This window comes from Phoca vitulina, unplaced genomic scaffold, assembly GCF_004348235.1.
Source record: "Phoca vitulina isolate PV1807 unplaced genomic scaffold, GSC_HSeal_1.0 scaffold25, whole genome shotgun sequence".
Taxonomy (NCBI): Eukaryota; Metazoa; Chordata; class Mammalia; order Carnivora; family Phocidae; genus Phoca; species Phoca vitulina.
Window position 1 is genome coordinate 45,258,859 of NW_022589728.1, and position 24,315 is coordinate 45,283,173.

Sequence of the window (24,315 nt, forward strand, 5' to 3'; positions counted from 1 at the left end):
TGTTATTATGGCACACTTAACTCTTGATGTACTGTTAAGAATAAGCCTATCACATTTACTATCTCTATATTTTTATATTTCTTGCCATGGCTAGGACATTGATGCCCAAAGTAAATAAAAATATCTTTATAGTTTAGAGAATAAAATAGGGGAAAGATCTTTACGTTCTTATTTTCCAGAAGAAGAAAAAATACTTTCATATTAGGAATGATATGATAGTGTTAACACTTCCTGAGTTAAATAGATAGTGATTTATTTTCAACTTCATTAATTCCTGAGTGCACGGATAAAATATTCTATTTGGAATTCCTATCTATAGTAACATATAATAATTTAAACTCAGTTATTTCAGAAAATCTGAATAGCATTCAGTCCTAGTTTTAATTGAGATCCTTCTAGAACCTCATGTCATAAGATTAAATTTCTATAGGGAAAAGCTTCCAAAAGAAGAAAATTCTAATGCCAAGCCTTGGAAAAAAGGTAGCACATGTCTTGACACTATGTACATTTATTACTGATAGAAATATCCTTAGAACATCCTTGTTGCAACATTGCTATTTAGAATCACAGAGTGTCTTAATTCATATCCATGTAATTAATCACATCTTATGTAAGGGAGATTTTTTTCAAAGAGAAATCTTTTGGGGCTATGGTAACCAGAGGAATTCTCCATGGAGGAGTTAAAACTAGTTGAGACCCTTGAAGGATATATTGAATTTTAGCAAATATGCCAGGTAGAGGGAAAGAAGGGGTCATAGAAGGAAGGCAGGTACATTTAGAGACATGAGCAGTCTTCTTGTTGTAGCAGAGGATTGGTTATAGGGGTGTAATGAGAGAGAGGTAGAGAAAAGTGATGGTGATCAGATTGTAGAAGCCTTGAATTCCTGGTTAAGGAGTTTGTGCTTCATTGCCTCGGTGAATGAGGAGGTTCTGAGTATTTCTGACCAGGTTCGCACTGTTTTTGGAGGATTAAACACAGTGCCAACCATATAAGAAGTATTTGAAGAGCACAGATTCTGGTACCAGGCTGCCTGGATTCAAGTTTCAGGTTTTCACTCACTAACAGAATGTCCTTGGTTAACATAAGATACTTAACTGCCTAAAGTTCCTAATCTGCAATGCGGGGATAATACTACCTACCTTATAGGATTGTTATGAGGGGATTAAATAAATTAATACATGCAAAGCATCTGAATTTGACTGGCACATAGTATTCAGAAATATTTACTGACAACTTACCCATATTAGCTGTTAAAATTATTATAGTGAATATTTTTAAAGTAATTACTTAATCTGGCTGTTCTGTATTGGTTAAATTGGGGAAAGGATTGCACCTTCAGTCCTTATGCAAAAGTTAAGTAAAATGTCACTGACAAACTAAGAAATTGTAATTTTTTAATATACCATAAAAAAAATCCAGCCTACTCAAATGGTTTATATCACTTTAAAATTCCCAGATAATTTCAAGTTTGTAGTTTAAGCCCTATTTAATACTAACATTTCATAGCATTTTATAGTTTACAGAGTACTTTCACACATTTTATCTCCTTTGATTTTTCACTTCAGCCCTAGGCACTCCTTCGTACTGTTATTCACATTTCACAGAAGAGAAAATGAAGCTCATGGTTGCCCCAAGATCATACAGATCTTAACCACTACATTATAATTCTGCTTGGCCCCCCCTTTGTAAATTCAAGGTTAATTAACACAGTATTATGTTTCAGGTGTACAGTATAATAATTCAACAGTTCTATACATTACTCAGTGCTCATCACCATAATCCCCATCACCTATTTCACCCAGTCCCTCACCCAGCTCCCCTCTGGCAAACACCAGTTTGTTCTCTATATTTAAGTGTCTGGTTTTTTATTTGTCTCTTTTTTCTTTATTTCTTAATTTCACAGATGACTGAAATCATGTGGTATTTGTCTTTCTCTGATTGACTTACTTCACTTAGAAGTATACCCTGTGGGTCCACCCATGTTGCTGCAAATGGCAAGATTTCATTTTTTTTTGACTGAGTAATATTCCATTGTGTATGTATACCACATCTTCTTTATCCATCCATCTATCAGTGGACATTTTGGTTGCTTCACTATCTTGGCTGTTGTAAATAATGCTGCAAGAGGGGTGCATATATCTTTTCAAATTAGTATTTTTGTATTCTACTGGTAAATAGTAGTGGAATTACTGGATCATATGGTAATTTTATTCTTAATTTTTTGAGGAACCTCCATACTGTTTTCCACAGTGGCTGCACCAGTTTTGCATTCCCACCAGTAGTGCAAGAAGGTTCCCCTTCCTGCACATCCTCGTCAACACTCATTATTTCTTGTGTTTTGGATTTTAGCCATTCTGACAAGTATGAGGTGATATGTCATTGTGGTTTTGAATTGCATTTCCCTAATAGTGATGTTGAGCATCTTTTCATGTGTTTGTTGGCCATCTCTGTCTTGTTTTGGAAATATGTCTGTGCAGGTCCTCTGTCCATTTTTTTAAATTCGGTTATTTGGTTTTTTGGGTGTTGAGTTGTATAAGTTCTTTATATATTTTGGGTATTAACCCTTTATTAGATACATCATTTGTAAATATCTTCCCCCATTCAGTAGGTTGCCTTTTTGTTTTGTTGATGATTTCTTTTGCTGTGTAAAAGCTTTTTATTTTGATGTAGTCCCAATGATTTAATTTTACTTTTAACATTTAAACATTTTTTTTTTTTAAGATTTTTTATTTATTCATTTGAGAGAGAGAGAGCGAAAGTACAAGCCGGGGGGAGGGTCAGAGGGAGAGGGAGAAGCAGACTCCCTGTTGAGCAGGGAGCCTGATGTGGGGCTCAGTCCCAGGACCCTACGATCATGACCTGAGCCAAAGGCAGACGCTTAACCAACTGGGCCATCCAGGCACCCAACATTTAAACATTTAAAGAAGAGTTAATACCTGTACTTCTCAAACTATTCCAAAAAACAGAAAACAAAGAAAAGCTTCCAGATTCATTCTACAAGACCAGCATTACCGTGACACCAAAATCAGATAAAGACTCTACAAAAAAAGAAAATTACAGGCCAATATCTTAGATGAACATAGATGCAAAAATCCTCAACAAAATATTAGCAAACTGAATTAACCACCATCAGGTGGGATTTATTACAGGGATGCAAGAGTGGTTTAATATTTACAAATCAAGCAATATGATACATCACATTAACAAAAGAAAGGATAAAAAAACCCATGATCATCTCGATAGATGCAGAAAAAACATTTGACAAAGTACAACATCCATTCATGATAAAAGCTCTCAACAAAGTAGGTTTAAAGGAAACATAGGAAACATACCTCAATATAATAAAGGCCATATATGAAAAACCGACAGCTAACATTGTACTCAATGGTGGAAAACTGAGACTTTTTCCTCTAAGATCAGCAACAAGACAAAGGATGCCACTCACCACTTTATCCAACATAGTACTGGAAGTCCTAAACATAGCAATCAGACAAGAAAGGCAAAGAAGTAAAAGGCACCCAAATTGGTAAGGAAGAAGTAAAACTGTCACTAGTTGCAGATGACATGATACTGTATATAGAAAACCCTAAAGAGTCCACCAAAAAACAACTAGAACTGATAAATGAATTTAGTAAAGTTGCAGGTTATAAAATTATTACATAGAAATCTCTTATATTTGTATATACAGTAATAAACAAGCAGAAAGAAAAATTAAGAAAACAATCCCATTTATAATTGCACCAAAAGAATAAAATACCTAGAAATAAACTTAACCAAGGAGGTGAAAGACCTACACTTCAAAAACAATAAACCACTGATGAAAGAAATTGAAGATGACACAAATGGAAAGATATTCCATGCTCATGGAATATTTCTAAAATATCCACACTACCCAAAGCAATTTATAGGTTTAATGCAATCCCTATCAAAATAGCATAGCATTTTCACAGAACTAGAACAAACAGTCCTGAAATTTGTATATAACCGCAGAAGACCTGAATAGCCAAAGCAATCTTAAGAACAGAGCTGGAGGTATCATAATCCTAGATTTCAAGATCTACTACAGAGCTGTAGTAATCAAAATAGTATTCTTTAGCCTTTTTATTGAAGCAACTATGTCAGAACAATATACAAAATAAGAAAGTACATTGTATACCCATTACCTACCTCTGTTCTGCGTCTTGGCTCTTTTTTTTTTTTTTTTTTTTTGTAACTCTACCTTTATGCATGACTTACCATTCAGATATTCCTAATCTCATTCATGGATTTTTACTTCTGTTTAATTGTCCATTGCATTGGTGTGCCAGGTATTTTATCTTTTCCTCTAATAATGGACATTGAAGTTTTCAGTTTTTCTCTATCACATACAGTGATGAATATCCCTCAGTATTCTCCTTGTATACATAGATAATATCTTCTCTAGAGTGGTGCTTTACAAAAGAACTTCCTGTGGTCATGGAAATGTCTTGTATCTGCCCTAACAGAGTAGCCACTAGCTGAATGTGACTATTGAGCGCTTAAACTGTGATGGCTACAACTAAGGAACTGAATTTTAAAAATTGTGTTGAACTTTAATTGACTTAATTTTCCATAGACACACGCCGCTAGTGGCTATTGTGTTGTGCAGTTTGGGCTCTGGGGTATGGACCTAGGAATGGAAGTGCTAAGTCCTAGGTTAGGCATGGCTTCAGTGTGCTGGGTATCACCAAATTGTTCTTCTAAGTGATTGTGTCAGGCTTACCTTTCCAGGAGCTCAATGTGAGAGTTGCCGTTGCTCTACATTCCGATAAAAACACAGCACTAAAACTGGCTTTTTGTTTGTTTTATGTATTTTTTTATTAGTACTGTTATATTCGGTGCTACAAACAAGATTGTCTTAGGGCTGGAAGTGAGTGGAAGGCCCTTAGGTAAGGTATTTGCTGTGTACACCTAGAGGCGATACTTCAGTGCTGTGATGCCCTAGTCTGGCTGGCTGGGTAGGTATGTGCCCTCTAGTATATGGTGATAGAAGGGCGGCACCCTGCCTGCAATCAGGAGGCTATACCAGACTGTTAAAGCAAATGTGAGACCATGTACTGATTACTGACTGACTAGAAGATTGTTGATTGGTACCTTGCCTTAAACCATCTTTATTCTGATTATTTTGCATGTTGAGGTATTCATATTTTTAAGATCACGTATAAAGAGATTTCCCAAACTGTTGATGCATTTTTTAAAACTACTATTTTCCTTTACAAATAGAGTGTTACTTAATGTTTATTTTACACAAATTTGAGAATCTCGACTCCTGGTCCCCAATTTTGTAATAATTATTGGTCTGAAGCAACTCAAATAATACGACAACATCTTTTTTAAAAAGGAGTTATTTGTTATATACCAAGTCTAAAGGCTCCCTCCCTTAACAAATGTCTTATTGTAAATCTGCTCTAGTCTATCATCTTGGAAATACTATCTTCATTTAATTTGAAATCTCTCAGTTTTTCACCCATCTATATACATTTATAAAAAAGTATAATCTTATGTTTTATTTTGAAAAACAGTTCTCCTGTTGTTAAGTATAGAAAATTCTGAATTTATAGCTAGAAGGTATGGCTTCCGGTTTGGACTCTGCCTTTACCCAGCCTCCTTACCTAAATCATCAGCATCTGCAAAGTGAAGTCTATATATCACATCCTGTGGGTGGTGATTTACCTAAGATGCTATTGAAAAGACCTTTGCAAACCATTACACTGTATAGAAATTAAAGTGGTATTATTAATATTATTACTGTGTCTACTTATATATTTTGTATTACAAAATGCTTAATAATTTCATAAGAGAATCAGGATGATGTGGAATAAAATAAGGTGTAATTAAAGAGAAAAAGGTTTAAGTGACAGGATTAGGCATACTAATAAAAATGAATTTAGTAAGAGATAAATGGAAATGGCTTTGTTAGAAATCGTATCAAAGATTTCCCAAGCAATTTACTATGAGGACTATGCTACATGTGGTCCAACTAATTCAGCTGCAGTTTGCTTTTTTAGAAATACTTTTATAAGGCTAAAGGTTTTTTCCTTATTATAGAAGATATTTATAAAGGTAGTAAGAACTTGCTTTTCCTATCTAATAATGTACTATGAACATTTCTCGGTGTCATTAGTCTTTCAGAGCTTTGTTTTTAATTATTTACCAGTGTGATTAAATACTGCTGTTATTGCTGAAAATCATTAATGGAGATTTTGAATAAAGGGGAGCCAATTCTGAATCCTGATTTAAATGATGATTTTTGAAAGGAAGTCTATTTTTGTAAACATAATTTTAAGAGTAGGAGATGATGGATAATGATGGATTAGTAAAGAAAGAGGGAATGTTAAAATGGAGAATTTTACAGAAAGTTTCAAATAGGATGCTCAAATTGGATTTAGAAATAAATAGGGAGCCCATCAACTACCAAGACCAATTATTTTGAGTAAACAAAATGAAAAAAAATTGAATAAAGATTTGAAGAATATCTGAATGAAAAAAGGATGTTAACACAGTTGGAATAAAGTCTGGATGGTTCATGATTTATATAATAGGAGTTGATTTGCAGCCATGGTAGATTTTATAGAAGAATCATAAATCAGGAATGTTGCCAGAGATATGTTGTAGAAACATTAGAAGCAAGTAGGAGGTCTGTCTCTTTAATAAAGACACATTATAAATTGTATCTATTTATTGTATTACCATCTTTAGAAGCCTAGAGAGATGAAATTTAAATAAACCTGAAGAATGCAGGATTTTACTACATTTACGCTTAGTTTTTCAAAGTCACCTCTGTGGGAATTACAGTAAAATACACTGCTAAGTAAGACCATTCTAGGTTCTAATACATAAATGAGGTTAACTTTTATTCCACATACTTGCATGTTTTGGAAATCTGTGAGGATTTTATGTAAGCACACCTGTAATATAATATTGTAACATTCTAAAAAAAACCTCTTTGATCTCATGTTGTCAAGGAATTATTGCATATTATTATTTGAATTGAAACTATTCAAATACAATTCATTCTAAAATTTAATGTTTAAAAATTAATGGCAGAATAGTATTTAAGAATTGCACTTACTTTGTTAGTGTAATAAGGAATGAGCTTGCCTAATCCTGTGAAACTTCATAGTATATGTGTGGTGTGTGTTATGCTACTTAAAAATTAAAAGGCTACAATGACATTTGACAATGGTTTTGATATTTCTTTTCTTTCTCATAAGCCAGCCTAACTTTTCTAGGCTTTCTTTTGTTGTTGTTGTTTTTTGTGAAGTGTCGAGCAATCCCTTTCACATCCTGTACTTGTAGAGTTGGCTGTTTGAACCTATGTAGGGAATTTTGCATTTGTTCCTCTTAAATTTCATCTTATTAGTTTTGACTCTGTTCCAGTATTTTGAGATATAATATTATATATATAACTTTGTCATTTGAAAATTGGTAAGACTGATTTATATGAATTCATTAAAATTAATGATAAAAACTATTGAATTGAGCCAAATCCTCTGTCATGTTATTAGGAACTTGACTCCAAATAGTTATTATTTGGATTTGGTATTAAGCCAGCTCTAAATCCATTTTACTATGTTTCTGTCAAGTCTGTATTTGTCCAATATATTTTTAAAAGTGTCTAAACTTAGTCATTCGCACATCTTTATAACATTAAGTTTTATAATGGTGGTGTTATTTTCTCAGTGTTATCATTAAACCAAAAAACGAGTAGGTTTGGCTTGATTTATTCTTAGTTAATTCATACAACTCTTAATATCGATCACTTTCTATCCTTGCATGCTCAAAAACCTTCTGATAAATGAATAATCACTATTGTTAAAGATCAGTGACATAGGGGTGCTTGGGTGGCTCATTCCGTTAAGCACCCAACTCTTGATTTCAGCTCAGGTCATGATCTCAGGGTCGTGAGATTGAGCCCATAGCGGGTTGCACGCTCAGCAGGGAGCCTGCTTGAGATTCTCTCTCTCCCTCTCCCCCTTCCCCCACGCTCTCTCCCTCTTACTCTCTCTCTTTTTCTCTCTAAAATAAATAAATCTTTAAAAAATAGATCAGTAACATAATTAGTTTATGAAATTGAAGTAGCATATTCATTTCTCTATATTGTAGTGTATCTGTCAGTAATTTCTCTGAGATCACATAGGGGTTCTTTGATCACATCAACAAATATTTCCATGCGGTGCATGTTCAGTTAATTCATTTCTTTAGAATTTCTAATGTGATGAGAGTTGTTCGGGATAGTTTGGTATACTTTTCACTTTGACCATACATTGTATACCCTGTATCTTCTTAAATCGTCTTGTAAATACATACCCCATTTATAACACTTGTGAGCAAGAGGACTTACCAGCTGCAGTTCTGTCTGTTTGCTGGAGAAAAAAAAAAAAAAACTTCAAAGCTCATATTTTCCTTAAGATAGAATGTGAAAATCTAGCTTCTTATTTTCTTAACCAGTGAGAATATTTTGAGAAACTTTAAACTATAATTTACCCATCAAAAAGAACTGGTAAATTCTGCTGTCATGTCATTATTACTTTATCTCATATTTTGTGGTTTGTGCACATGATCATTTATTATTTGTATAAGTGAAAAAAGGTGAGTTTTATTTTTGCCCTATCATAAAACCATTTGTTAATGTAAAATTTCTTATTTATTAAAAAGTTTGTATTGGGGGCGCCTGGGTGGCTCAGTCGTTAAGCCGCTGCCTTCGGCTCAGGTCATGATCCCAGGGTCCTGGGATCGAGTCCCACATCGGGCTCCCTGCTCAGCGGGAAGCCTGCTTCTCCCTCTCCCACTCCCCCTGCTGTGTTCCCACTCTCGCTGTCTCTGTCTCTGTCTCTGTCAAATAAATAAATAAAATCTTAAAAAAAAAAAAATATTATAAAAAGTTTGTATTAATTAAAAATGGATTTTAGTTTCTGAAAGTTATGAAATTCTTAGAAAATAATTTAGTAATTGGATAACTCTATTTTTCCTCCTTTATTCTCATAAGCCCCTTTCTTTTGAGAATGTGAAATACATGATGAATGTTTTAGTGTTCATTTCATCACTTGGACTAGAAATCTAGAGAAATCATTTTCTTACATAATGTTCTGTTTATACTCAAGGAATTTATAGGGCCTATTTGTTTAAACTGAAGTCTCTGTATCCTCAGTATACTTTTGGATTTTATAAGTGAGACCAGTGGATTCAGTCTGAAAGCAGACCACTAGCTTCTTTCTTATCCACTGTAGTAATAACATTAACCAGGTGTCCTGTATGGTTAGTAAACATGGTAATTAAAATTACCAGATTTAATCCCAAAGAAATCCTATGTAGCTATGTACCACTATACCTTTAGAGAGGATACTGATAGTCACTGGGTTAGCTGACTTCTCCAAGGATATGTATCTTGTAAATGGTAGAACCAGAACTTGAATATAATTGTGACGTTAAGATTCATGCTCTTGGGGTGCCTGGCTGACCCAATCAATCAGAAGAACATGTGACTCTTGATCTTGGGCTTATAAGTTCGAGCCCTACGTTGGGTGTAGAGATTACTTTAAAATCATAAAAAATAAAAAAATAAAATTCATGTTCTTAATACAGTTTAATTATACTGCACTTTCTTTGACCATGGAACTCTAGTGGTAGCCAACTGTCTTTCAGATGTATGCCATTCATCATAAAATGGGCTGGGGCAGAAAATGGAAGGGGATCCTAGGAAACCTGTTTCCTTCACTGGAGATATAATTGAGAAGTACATATACTGGCATTTGTGAATCAGTTGTCCTACTGAATGTATATAAAACATAAAATCTGAAGGTGGAGCCCTAGAAGTCACTAGTATTGAAGGGGTAAACAGAAGAAAAGAATCCAATAAAGGAGATTAAAGAAGGACAGTTGAGGGAGTGTGGAAGCACACAAGGTCATGGAAGAAAATTTTAGTAATGAGAAAGATTGAATTAATCATTTACTCTGTGTCAGGTATTACTTTGCATGAAAGAGTTCATTTGACTTCAGTTTTCAGATAAATAAAATGAAGCACAGAAAATTTAATTTTTCTCAAAGATACCCAGTGGTAACTGGCAGAGCTAGAATTACCCATCCAGGCAGGCTAAGTGTGCAGTCTGTGCTCTTCACCAGCATGCTGTACTACCATTTTGAATTGTCAAATACCCAGAAAAGTTAGGTGAGTTAATGACTAAAAGTCATCCACTGGATCTGATAATTAGAAAATCAGTTGGGGATTTTTTGCAGGAAAATTTCAGAGGAGAAGGAGGAGTGATACTTGATTGTTCTTGGTTAGAGAAAATAAATTGTGAGGAAATAGAAATACTGAGAGAAAGATAAGTTTCTGGTTAAAAGGGACTGTGAGAGAAAGGGTGGTAGCCGGAGAGGATGCAGAGTCTTAGGCAGAGCCTCCCTCCCTTCCAAGGAGATTGACTTCAACATAGTTTTGTCTGAAGGTTCAAGATACAGGAGAGAAAAAGAAAAGATGATTGCTTACAGTCCCCAAGGGAAATGAAGGAAAGAAAGAAGAATATTTGTTATTTATTCAACTTCATATATTAAAAGCCTACTGTGGGCCAAGGCCTATGGCTAAGTACACAGAGGTGAGAAAATAGACACTGACCCAGCTTTCAAGGGTGAAGTGAATTAACAGAGATCTTGGCCTTGAAGAGAAGAGATGCTTCCTCTAAACAACTCTGTGAAGGAAGCAAGACAAGTATTAATTCTCCGTTTTATGAAAGAAATAGCCTTGGATTTACTGGTTCTTGTCCTTGCTCCTTTCACTTCAGATACGACTTATGATGTTCCAGGTCAAAGAAGCGATGCTCTCAGTATTAGAATTTGGTTTTAAAATCAATAAAAATGCTAGTTCATATTCAAAGAAACAAACAAACAAAGGAGAAGGCATATTCCTCAGTCCCAGTCCAGACCTGCTGAATCAGAATTTCTGCAGGTGGGAACTTAACATTTTTAACAAGCGCTCAGGTGATTCTTCTGCACTCTGAGGATGAGAACCCCTGCCCTAAGTCACTGGTCATGGAAATCAGCAGTAGTCATCAGCCTGATGGTCAACTATTTATATCCCCTCCCCCATATACTCTCAAAATTACTGTCGCTATAGATACTTGGTGATAAAAATGGAGATTAATTTAATTGAATCAAGGCATATAAATTTTACTTCTTTTTACATTACTATTTTCTGGCTTGTTTAACGTTCTGTAGATCTCAACTGAGCTGTAAGTAATGAATTTTATTTCTTTACAGTGAGCTCCCAAGATATGCCTATTCAGCAGCGAGCAGTATGAATGGTTCAACATGAGCTGTTCCTTATGTAAACATACAAAAGGCCTGACCCAGACTAAATCAATTTAAAAAGGAAAACATTAAAGCTGTGTTTCCTGTTATATACTTAAAGTCTTCTTTGGTTCCTTATGATTATATTATTGACCAACTATTGCAGACTTTAGTTTATCCTCCTACACCACCTGCTGAATGGTTCAAATGGTATGGGAGATGAGTTTCGGAAGGGCAAAGCAATTACAATTATAACTCCTACATTTTAGCCAATAAAGCAGCTTTGTGTGTTAAGGGCAAGGAAGTTATGGGCATCTTGACTCACCCCCTTTCTTGATTTGAATTGCTAAAAGGTCTTAAAGACTGTAATAAGGAGAAAGAGCAAAGTTCATAGAGCTTTTAGAGGTATGTGAATTTAAGACAAGAAAATTTTATTCTATTTATGATATCAAATATTTCTAGGAAAAAATTAGGAAGTGAAACAATATAAGCTTTCTTAAGATATTTTCATGTATTTTCTTCCAGCTCTATTGAGATAAATTGAGAAATAAAAATTGTATATGTTTAAGGTATACAAAGTGATCATTTGATATGTATTTTGAAATTATTATCACAATCGGGCTAATTAACACATCCATCATTTTACAGTTATCTTTTTTTATGAGATTTCTTAAGATCTACTCTCTTAGTATATACCGTTAACTATTATCACTATGCTGTACACTAGATCCCCAAAACTACTAATTCATCTTATAAGTTTGTATATATATTGGATTTTTTCCAGTTCTACTGAGAAATAATTGACATACATCACTGTAAGATGTACAGAATGATAGTTTGATTTACATATATTGTGAAATGATTAAGACCATAGATTCAGCTAATATTCATCTTTTCATATAGATAAAATAAAAAGAAAAGATAAAGAATAAAGGAAAAGGGGCACCTGGGTGACTCAGTCGTTAAGCATCTGCCTTTGGCTCAGGTCATGATCCCAGGGTCCTGGGATCGAGCCCTGCATCAGGCTCTATGCTCGGCGGGAAGCCTGCTTCTCCCTCTCCCACTACCCCTGCTTGTGTTCCCTCTCTCGCTGTCTCTCTCTCTGTTAAATAAATAAATAAAATCTTAAAAAAAAAAAAATAAAGAAAAAAATTCCCCTTGTGATGAGAACTCAAGATTTACTCTCTTACAACATTCCTACAGATATCGTAGTGTTAGCTATAGTTATCATGTACATTACGTCCCTAGCACTGATACGTGTTAGAACTGGAAGTTTGTACCTTTTGACCGTGTTTCTCCAATTCCCCCTTTCCCTGTCCCTGGCCCCTGATAACCGTAAGTCTGATTTCTTTCTCTGATCTCTCTTTTTTGTTTTCGATTGCACATATAAATGAGATCGTACAGTATTTGTTTTTCTCTGACTTAGCATAATGTCTTTAAGGTCCATCCATGTTGTTGCAAATGATTTGTGTGTGTGTCTGTTTATGGCTGAATAATGTTCCATTGCATGTATGTGTGTATCACATCTTTATCCATTCATCCATTGATGGACACTTAGGTTGTTCATTTTATTTTGTAAGGTAGACATTATTAATATTAGGCATCCTGGTCCTCACTAAGGCCACAAAGTTCTTTTCCTCTGATGAGTTCTCTAGTAAAGTACCATTTTATTAGAATTCTTTGCTCTGATGATTTTGCAGTTGTTTCTTATGCTGTGAAAATGTAGTGCACTAAATCAAAGCCCTCTTGATTAAAATGTATTTTTGCTTTTGGCTTTGAAGTCAAATTGTTTTTACTCCTAACAGGCTATTTTTAACTTAAAAGTCACTTACTTAGGGAATATCACATTTTAAAAGTTGTAAAATGATTTCCAGCATTTGAGAAAATGAAAATAAATTATCTTCAAATTGTGACTGTATGTATTTATACCTTTAAAAAAGATCTAGTTAAATACATCTTTCACAAGACATCTTGCTCTCAGAGTGCTTAATAAAAGTTAATATATGGTATTTGAATGAAAACATTTTGAATGGTTTTTTTTAAATTTAGTATTGAAAAATAAAGTACTTTGAATGTTTTATATGACCAGAATAGGTTTTAAGTATGCATGAAACAAAATGGGCATCGTATGCTTTAAAAAGTAAAGATTAGGGAGTATTTCAAGTTGAGAAAAACATCAAGTACTTTGTGGAAAATGAAGTAAATCAATGAACCACTGTATGCTTTCTGATGTTAAGGAACTGAAAATAAGTCATATGGATCATGTAATTAGAAAGAAAAATTAGATTTTATTATCTAAGTCTGAAAAAAATTACCCTGTATTCATTTCTATCAGAGAAAACTCAAACCAAACTTGTAAATTTTGTGAAAAAGAGCTAATTCTTTAAAATACATTTCATCTTTACATTAACCTAAACTAATAAGCCAAATGGCCTACCTATATTATTTGTAATAGTAATTTAAATTTTATACTTGGGAAAATGTACAGGAATACATTGTTTCCTGAATTTGATATCTCAGGAGGCTAAAAAATTGTTGAAGAAAATGTGTTTTTTAAAGATGCAACTATATTTTTAATTGGCCTAAATTGTCCACGACAAACTGTTTCCTGTCTTAGAAAGCCGGGGATTTATTACAAACTAACCCAGAATGCTATTAAAATGTTTTTAGATTGATGAAACAGATCAAATTAGAAAACTTGGGTAGAATTCACTCAGTTTGATTAATTCAGTGGAGGGTCAGTGGTGCTGTTTGCTTAGGCTTTTGTTTTTTCAGAATCCGAATGTGTGCTTTATCCAGTGAGTCTTCCTCTCACTTTCTAATCATTTCATTGCTATTTAATATTTTATACAGAGGCCGAAGAGAGAATCAAAGTAGGATGATTTTTTTTTCTAACAGTTACTGAGGTTTTTATGATGTGGCAAGTTCTATGCTAGGCTCCTTATCTCAATTAGTTCTTATAATTAAGACAGAAACTCAGGTCTTTCTCTAGTCTTAACTACTGTGCTGCTACATAATTTCTGTAACCTTTTTGGCAGAGGAGAAAATGCCAATTTGCTAGGCAAGCCTCACCTGTGGGCTGCACCCCTCCACCCCCAAAGGCTGGGCCTGGTGCAGTTCTCGGACACTTTGTGATGGAAGGGCCTGTCTATGACTTGAAGCTTCACTAGCCTGTGGCTTTACTTCTTTCCATACTTCTCTCCACACCAACCATTCAGAATATTTTCAAGGTTTCTGGGTATGCTGCTTTCTCACACCTCTGGACCTTTGAACCTGTTGTTTCCTCTGCCTGAAATAATTTTTTAAATTTTTTTATTATATGAAATGAGATTGGGCTTTTCTGAACTCCTTTAAATGTTTCTTCCTTTTTTCTGGGCCCCCTAGGTCTGGGTCAAGGGCCCCATTTGTGTGCTTCCAATTGCATTCTATACCTAACCTGTTACAGCATTAACTGTTTTTGCAATTGCCTGTGAATCCCCAACTAGACTATAAGCTGTATTAGGGCAGGGACCACAGAGGAACCCAGTATTCCTAGGGCCTGTCATAGGGCCTAGCATGCAGTGCTCATTAAATATTCTTTGAATGAGTGAATGCAAGTTTGCTTATTGGCCATTGAGATAGGAAGATAGAGTTTTGACAGTCTTGAGTAAGGCATGGAATAAGGAGGCACTTGGTTGCTTTTCACTAGTTACTACATTACCAGTAGTTTTAACTGTCAGGATATAGTTTTAAAGTAGTCATTTTTACATAGAAAAAGAACTTACAAAAGGAGAAGTAGCATTATATCTGGTGGAAGAAATGAGAGGGCAACCTTTATATTAATCCCATGGTGAAAAGGATAAGAAATACCTTTAGGGACTGATAAGTTAGAGGAGAGATTTGTTTTCCTCAGTAAGTTCTAAGATCTTTGTTCCTAGAAATCTTTCTAATATCCTCCTCTTATCTGTTTAATCTCCACAGCATTATAGTTGTCAGTTTTTTTAATTGAAAATTTAGTTTCTTAGGTCTTCTATCTTTAGAGGTTTATTCTATTTTAGGCTTTGTTGATCCTTCCCTGTCTTTTTTATTTCATTGATTTTTGTTCGTATTTCCTTCCCTCTATTTCTTTTATTCTCCCTTTTTGTTTAGCTCATTATTTCTGAGCCTTACCAACATCCCCCACCCACCAGAGTTGTACATAGTACAATTGATGGAACCACACCGACACATCATAATCACTCAGAGTCCATGGTTTACATTAGGATTCACTCTTGGTGTTATACATTCTGTAGATTTGGACAGATGAATAACATATGATACATATCCATAATTAACATACAGAGTATTTTCACAGCCCTAAACTGAGCACTTTTTCATCTACCTGTTGGCCATTTGTATGTCTCTGGAAGAAATGTTTATTTCAGATCCTTTGCCCCTCTTTAAATTGGTTATTTATGTTTTTGCTATTTAGCTGTGTGGGTTTCTTGTATATTTGGGGTATAACTCCTTACCGGATACATGGTTTGCAAAATTATCTCCTATTTCAGAGGTTGTCTTTTCATCTTGTTGATACTTTTCTTTGCTGAGCAGAAGCTTTTTAGTTTGATATACTCCCACTTATTTATTTTTGCTTTTGTTGCCTTTTGACTTGGGGGTCAAATCCAAGAAATCATTGCCAAGACTGATGCCAGAGAGCTTACCCCCTATGTTTTCTTCTAGGCGTTTTGTCTTTTCAAGTCTTGCATAACTTCCTGCATAACTATAGCACAATATCAAAACCAGGAAATTGACATCAGTACAATCCACAGCTGTATTCAGATTCAGCATTTCTCCCTGTACTCCTTTGTGTTTATGTGTGTATAATTCTGTGCAGTTTTATCACATATGTAGATTCTGTAACCACCATTGCAATCAAGATCCAGAATTGTTCTATCACCAAGAGGTTCTCTAGGAGGGCTGTTTTTATTTTTATTTTATTTTTTTTTAAAGATTTTATTTATTTATTTGACAAAGAGACACAGTGAGAGAGGGAACACAAGCAGGAGGAGTGGGAGAGGGAGAAGTAGGCTTCCCGCGGAGCAGGGAGCCCGACGCGGGGCTCGATCCCAGGACCCTGAGATCATGACCTGAGCCCAAGGCAGACGCTTAACGACTGAGCCACCCAGGCGCCCCTAGGAGGGCTGTTTTTAATTCACACTTTCATCGCTTATGTAGCCCTCTGTGACCCCAGCTTTATATATAGGGTCTGCAATGAAGTTGATTCATCATCTTGGGTGGGCCTTGAGCTTTATCTCCTGTGCAGTTATCAGAGCAGAAAATCAGTGTCTGCAGGATTCACCAGAAACCCTAAGAGCATAAGCTGGCTTTGGCAGGTGCTTATTTATTAGTTTTCCTGGTTTCGCTTTGGGGAGGTTGGGGGGGGGGCACTTTGACATTTCTGTTCTCTGGTGCCAGCTCTAAGATGTGTTTAAAAAGATACTTTAAATTTTTGTCAAGCATTCTAGTTGTTTCAGTCAGAAGGTTCATTCAGGGTTTCTGATATGCCGTATTTTGGAAACAGGTGACCCTGGAAATACTAAACTTTTATCTTTATACTTTTCATTATGGTTTTTCATAATTAGAAAAGTGGACTTTTATTCTTAGTGCCTATGCGTCTATGATTAGTTGGTGATAAGATATGTTATTCATTCAGAACCATTTAAGATTCTATTCAGAAATGGTCACAGAATTTATAATGGACCTCTTTATGAATAGTTTAACTTCTAGTCATATATTTTATTTATCTCTGTGCTTTAGTTATTTCAATATTATTGGCCATTTGTATGTCTCTGGAAAAATGTTTATTTCAGATCCTTTGGCCCTCTTTAAATTGGGGCACAGAAGTTAAATAATTTCTTCATGCTCATGATCATTGGAAAGTCTGAGGGTAAAGTTCACTTGAATCTTTCACTTATCCTATTTTCTACAACTCAGATTTAAATGGTTTTGCAGTTAGCTTTTAAGTTGGACTTATATACCCAAATAGTATAAATTTCCCTGCTTTCAAATCAGGTTAAAATGACAGATATTTAATTTCAAACAAAAGGAGAGAATATCAAATCTCCAACCCTGATTCTTAAAAAGTTTGGAATTTTATTTTATTTTTTTAAAGATTTTATTTATTTATTTGACAGAGAGAGGGGGAACACAAGCAGGGGGAGCAGCAGAGGGAGAGGGAGAAGCAGGCTCCCCACTGAGCAGGGAGCCCGATGTGGGGCTCGATCCCAGGACCCCGGGATCATGACCTGAGCCAAAGGCAGACGCTTAACCAGTTGAGCCACTCAGGCACCCCAAAAGTTTGGAATTTTAAAATTAGCATGCTTAGAAGTATCTGGCTGTTGCTCATGATACAAACCATTTGCATAGGGGAGAAGAACCTGTGGGAAGTCATGTTCTCCAGGGGTAGATAGGAGAAATAGAGCTCAATTTAAGACCAAGAAAAAGAAATATGGAATATTTCAAGCCTACATGAAAAACTCTGATGAAATTAAGTGTTTTGTGTTTGTAATCTTGTGATTATACAACATCCATGTGCCAAGGGAAACAGACTAATGTTAATGCTGGGCTGTTACTTTGTCTTTTATTATGGCACTGACTGTATTTCATAACATACTTTTTCTTCAAGGATTCTTAAAGTATTTTAGTTCACCTTAAAAATATATTTAAGGAATTTATTTAAAATGTAGAAAACACTGGCTAGTTTAAAATAAGGAAATGTAACTTTTATATGGGGATAAATAATCTAAGGAATAGGCTAGACCACTAACTGCCCAAGATACTTGCTGTGTGTCTGAATTTCTGTGCATCCGAATCAAAAGTTTGTTGTTTAAAAACTGTTTTCTTACTGCTGTGGACATATGGGTTCTCCACTTGAGATTTGTCAAAATTTGTGTCTGTTCAAATCAGTGAATTGAAACAGCATTTACTGATAGCTTGATAGGAGAGTTAGTTCCTGACTTCAAGAAATGTATGGTATATTGTTATATCAAGTCATTGTGATGTTATTGTACTTTTAGTATAGCGAAACCCCAGGAGCACAGATTTGGGAGAGATGAGTTTGGGGAAAGGTTGGTCAGAAAAGTCTTCATAGAAAGTGAAGTCTGAGGTGGGCCTTTAAGCAGAATTATACCAATATTCAAGTGAAAGGAGAGCATTCTACCAAAATGGGAATATTCTAAATGTTACTCCCTCCCATCACCCTCATGAGTTCTTTTTTTTTTTTTTTTTTTTTTGCCTTCATTAGGACAAATTGAAAAGGTTCATGTCCCATTTTATGGGCTGTATTTCTAATGTAATTATTTGGTTCAAGTAAAATTTTAGGCTATTTTTCTTTGCATGCCCATTCCTAGATTGCAATTCTTCTAAGTTAGAAAAGAGAAGGGGAAAAAAAAAAAAACAGGTTGAGCTTTTACTTTAGGGATGACAATTCATCCATTTCTTTCTCTGGCTCCTGCTATGGTTTCTAGATCAATGCCTGTTTGTTTCCCTGTTCCCCATTATAATTCCCTCTGATAGCACCCTACCTGAGCTGCCTGCTCATTCAGTTCCAGTTCTTTCCCTACTCCTTCTCTACACTTGAATTCATTAGCCTCAACCCTTACCTTGCCTGCTGTCTCCATTCCCCAGCAGCTGGCCCAGACGCCTGCTGTCTTGAGTTGCAGCAGTTACCCACCTTCCATCGGTATTTGACCAGCCTCCGGGCATGGTCTGACCCACACTACTTACTTAGACACAGCATAGTCTTAATCAGACTCTTACCCTCTTTCTGTAGATTTCAGATCAGGACCCATGTTTCCTTCTCCCCACCCCACCCCCACCAATTAATTTTGTCAGTGTTCAGTTGTAATTAATTTAATTGTATTTTTTAGCTGCAGTTGTAGATTTTTTTAACATTTGTACTAGTAAAGTTATTTTTAGTCTCTATATTATTTAAATTTTTGTGTTCATTGAAACTTTCATAGGGGCCTAATATTATTTTCCTTTTGATGACTCACTTTAAAGCATTTGTGAACCAACAAAACTAAAACGTTCCCAAACTCACACAAGCATAGGTTTATCTGGCCTCTGAACCCTGAACCCAGTTCTTTTCTTCCTACCATATTGCTTTGCTATTTTCATTCTAAAACCCTCACAAAAATTTGTTTACTTCCTCTAATTTAGCTTTATGCTACTGATGATTTTGTTTACTTGCTTAGCACTAGGTCCAGTAAGATCAGAGTTTCAACTCTGTATGGGCCAGTAATCCTCACTGTGTATCTCCATCAGTAATCAGTGTAGTCTTCTCAGCAGTTCAGTCTACGTGACAACTGGGTTATATAAAGAACCAAGGGCAAGAGGTGGGGAAGTGCAATAGATTGACAAAGCTCTGTCCTCTTTCCTCACAAGACTGAAAGGCCTGAAGAAGGTAGTTGATTAACATTGGAAAGAAGACTGGGTTTTGAGTCAGAAAGCCTGGGCCTAAGTTGTGGTTTTGTCACAAACTCCCTCAGTACCTTTGCCTAAGTCTTTTAACCTCTCTGAATTATTTTCTCTTTAGTAAAAATGGAGATAAAAATAGAGCCTCCACAGCATCTCAAAGACTGAAATCATGTATGTGAAAATACTTAGAAAAACAGTACAGTGCTGGGAACAATGTAAAAAATCAATGTAGGGTAGATTACTGTACATGGTAAGTTTGGGGTACATTTTCAAATCATCCTTTATGATTATTTCCTAATACCTGCCTTAGAGGTTTGACTAACCCAGTGACTCCATCAGTAATCCAAAGGGGAAAAAAAATGGTAATGATACTATGTTAGTGAACAAAATAAACAGAATATTGTATCTGTTTACGTTTTTTCATTGCCTTTACAGGAGAGCTTTGACCTTGGGAATTCTTCGAGACCCTGGATCAGAAATTGAAGATAGACAGTACCAAATAGACCTGCAGTCCATCAGTATTGGTACTGCACAGTGGGATCAACTAAAACCAGAGAAGGAAAGTGGCACAGGAGGGGTGCTAACAGAGAGTGAAAGAAATTCTCAAAACCCAGCCCTTGAGTGGAATATGGCCAGCAGGTAGGAAATTGTTGAGAAACGTTCTACACTTTCTAATATTTCGTTGCCAGAAGAACAGTTGGGGATACAGCCCTTCGGCATGCCCAACCTAAGTGTCTGGGTACCTCTTCTGCATTTCATGACCAACATAAAATATATTTTATAATTGTAACTAATGATTTTCCTTGGAAACCTGCTGGTCCTACCAACTGTTACACTGTAATTATTACAAATTTAAGATTGTGTCAGCATTATTTTCAAGCTTGCTGTTTGATGAAAGGTTCCACTTCAGACTAAGGATACATTCACATTTTACCTTGAAATCCATTGTATTCAAGGTCAGATTTTTTTTTTTTTTAAGTCTCTCTGTTTATTATGATAAGAGGAGAAAAGTAACAAAAGCTCTGGGTTGCCTTTATTTTTTTAGTCCACTTTAACTTAAAGCCCCTATGTTCGCAGAGAACACTTTTAAAGGAATTAGTCCTGAATGTGATGGATAAGATTTGTAGAGAGTCACTGCTATCTCACCCAGGCTGCTCGTGGTTTCTCATCGGAGTTAGGTGCAATTGTTTGCTAGAATGAAGCTGCTAGGCATTAAAAATACTTTTAGAGTATTTTTACTCTAAAGGTCTTTTTTACCTAGAGGTCTTTATGATTTTAAGAAGTGTTAACTATTTTCTCATTTTTCTTCCTTTTTAAAAAAATTTTTGCTTGTAAGATTTACTGACATCTGTTGCTTATAACACACCATGGTGGTTTATTTGATTGAATTTCTTTAAAACATTACGTGTATGTAGACTTTCTTGTATGCCTTTTGCAATGCTGATTGCTTTGAGGTTCTGCCATTTTACCACCAAAACTATATTTATCTATGTCTTGGCATTAATAATAGCAACAACTTTAATAATAGATTATATAATATTTATCACGTTACCTAACTTATTTAAATTAATTTTTGCAGTAATGCTATGAGCTAATTCTACATGAGGAAACTGAGGCCTAACCAAGATAAATAATGTGCCTAAAACCAAATGCCAAATAGTAGTCTGTACTCTATATAAGCTTCTTCTTCAGGTACCCACATTCTTTTCTAATTTCCTTGTGGCTCTATTCATAACGAGCTTCTTTCAGCTTCCTGAAAATAAGGTTTGTCACTTGCTATTAGGCCTTGATATGTGATATCTGGAACTGCCTGGAACTCTCTTAAACCACCACCACCACCCCCCCCCTTCACTTGCCTAACTCCCATCATTCATCAAGCTTCAGGAAGCCTCACGTTTTCCAGGAAGTCTTCCGCTGAGCTTCCATGAGAAGCAGGTTAATACCCTTTGGGTGTGCTCTTAACATTATCTATATACTTTGTCTTGGTTCTGAGGACAGATCTTTACCATCCAGTCCATTGATTTATCCCTAGCACAAAGCACTTTTATAGTGTGAAATGTATTATACAGTGGTGCTGGGGTGACTCAGTCAATTAAGCATCCAACTCTTGTTTTCAGCTCAGATTCTGACTTGAGGTGGTGGGATCGAGCCCTGCGTCGGGCTCCGTGCTCAGCAGGGAGTCTGCTGGAGGTTCCCCCTCACCCTCTCCCCCTCCACTCGCACTCTCTCAAATTAAAAAAAAAAAAAGTATTGTTACAGCTTTTCATTGATAAGTGATTGAATGTGCTCCTGAATAGGGGTGCAAATTTGGGTGAAAAATTTCCCACTGCTGACCAAGGTACATTTCAGGAGAGGGATGCAGGCCATACTTCCAGCAGCTGGTCCTACGTAGAGGATATGGTGCACACCTTACATGCACTACACCAGTCCTGATCTGTAAACATCACATGGTAGGAGTCAGGGTCAGGTTCCATCTTTCCTCTACTTCATTCAGTTTTCAGGTTCAGGAAGTTCCAGCTTACATAATTTATAGGTCATCTTTTTTTTTTTTTAAGATTGTATTTATTTATGTGAGAGAGAGAGAGTGTGCACATGCACAGAAGGAGAGGGAGAGGCAGAAGCAGATTCCTCACTGAGCAGAGAGCCCACTGCGGGGCTCCATCCCAGGACCCTGGGATCATGACCTGAGCCAAAGGCAGACACTTAACCGACTGAGCCACCCAGGCACCCTTATAGGTCATCTTAAAAACCACAAATTCTATCAACAAAGAAAATGGGCCTTATTTTCCTAGGAAACTTTATGAGCATCTAGCCTTAACTCAGCTGTATCTCTCCTATTTATTCCTTAATTCATTAATTTGGGGGCACCTGGGTGGCTCAGTCATTGAGCGTCTGCCTTCGGCTCGGGTCATGGTCCCGGGGTCCTGGGATCGGGCCCCATGTCGGGCTCTCTGCTCGGGGGGTGCCTGCTTCTTCCTCTCCCACTCCCCCTGCTTGTGTTCCCTCTTTCCTGTCTCTCTCTCTCTCTGTCAAATAAATATATAAAAAAAATCTTTAAATAAACCGTTTGTGTTTCTGTGTGTTTTAATAACTGAGATGAAATTCACATTACACAAAATTAACCATTTAAAGTGGACAATTCACTGGTATTTTGTACATTCACAATATTGTATAACCACCACCCGTATCTATAACCACCACCTCTGTCTCATTCTAAAACCTTTTCTACACCCTAAAGTAAAATTCCTTACCCAGTAAGCACTTTCTTCTACATCCTTCTCACTCCCCATGGCCCCTGGCAAATGCCAATCTGCTTCCTGTTTCTGTGGATTTATCTATTCTAGATATTTCATATAAAAGGAATCATACAATATGTGACCTTTAGTGTCTGGCTCATTCACTTAACACAATGTTTTGGAGGTTTTTCCACATTGTACCATGTGTCATACCTCATTCTTAGTTACTGTTGGATAATATTCCACTGTATGTAAATACCACAGTTTGTTTATCCATTCATCTTTTGATGGATATTTGGGCTGTTTCTACTTTTTAGCTATTATGAATAATATTGCTGTGGACATTTGTGTACAAGTACCTGTTTCAGTACCTGTTTTCAGGTATTAGACATATATATCTAAGAGCAGAATTTCATGGTCATATGGTAATTCTATATTTAACTTTTGAGGAGCTGCCAAACTATTTTCCACAGCAGCTGAACCATTTTACATTCCCACCAGCAATGCTCAAGGGTTCCAATCTCACCACATTCTCACCAACACTTATTTTCCTTTTTTTTTTAAACTGTAACCATCCTATTGGGTGTGGTTTTGATTTGCGTTTCCATAATGATTAATGATGTTGAGCCCTTCATGTGATTTTTGGCCATTTTTATATCTTCTTTAGAAGAGTGTTTACTCAAGCCTTTTGCCCATTTTTAAATTGAGTTGTTTTTTTGTTGATGATTTGTAGGAGTTCTTTATTCTAAATGCTATACCCTTATCTGATATAATTTATAAATGATCTTTTCATTTCTTGATGATAATCTTTGCATAAGTTTTTATAATTGATCTGAGAATCCATTGCTAGATCCAACGTCATGAAGATTTATGCCTGTGTTTTTAAATTTTTTTTCGTTTGCGGATAGTTGACACACAATGTGGTACTAGCTTCAGATGTACAACAGAGTGGTTCAGCTTTTCTGTACGTTACGCTGTGCTCACCACAAATGTAGCTACCATCTGTTACAGTATCATTGCCTACATTACCTGTGCTGTGCCTTTGATTCCCATGACTAAGAACTGAATGAAATGTATCTGTACCTCCCACTCCCCTTCACCCATTTTGTCTATCCACATCACCCCCTTTCCCCTGGCAACCATCAGTTGGTTCTCTGTATTTATAGGCCTGATTCTGCTTTTTGTTTGTTTGTTTGTTTTGTAGATTCCACAAGTGAGTGAAATCATGATATCTGTCTTTCTTAGTCTGATTTATTTCACTTAGCATAATACCCTCTAGGTTCATCCATGTTGTCACAAATGGCAAGATCTCATCCTTTTTATGGCCGCATAATATTCCTC

General features: G+C 35.9%; 1 protein-coding gene across 6 annotated transcripts in view; it reads left to right on the forward strand.

The window, feature by feature from the left end:
* Positions 1-24,315, forward strand: part of VPS13B (vacuolar protein sorting 13 homolog B) — a 749,374-nt gene that overhangs the window by 450,562 nt on the left and 274,497 nt on the right. For all 6 annotated transcript variants that reach the window (XM_032421506.1, XM_032421505.1, XM_032421503.1 and 3 more), the window contains one exon: positions 20,174-20,377. In XM_032421506.1, the coding sequence (XP_032277397.1) occupies positions 20,174-20,377 (204 nt within the window). The remainder of the gene's footprint in view (positions 1-20,173; positions 20,378-24,315) is intronic.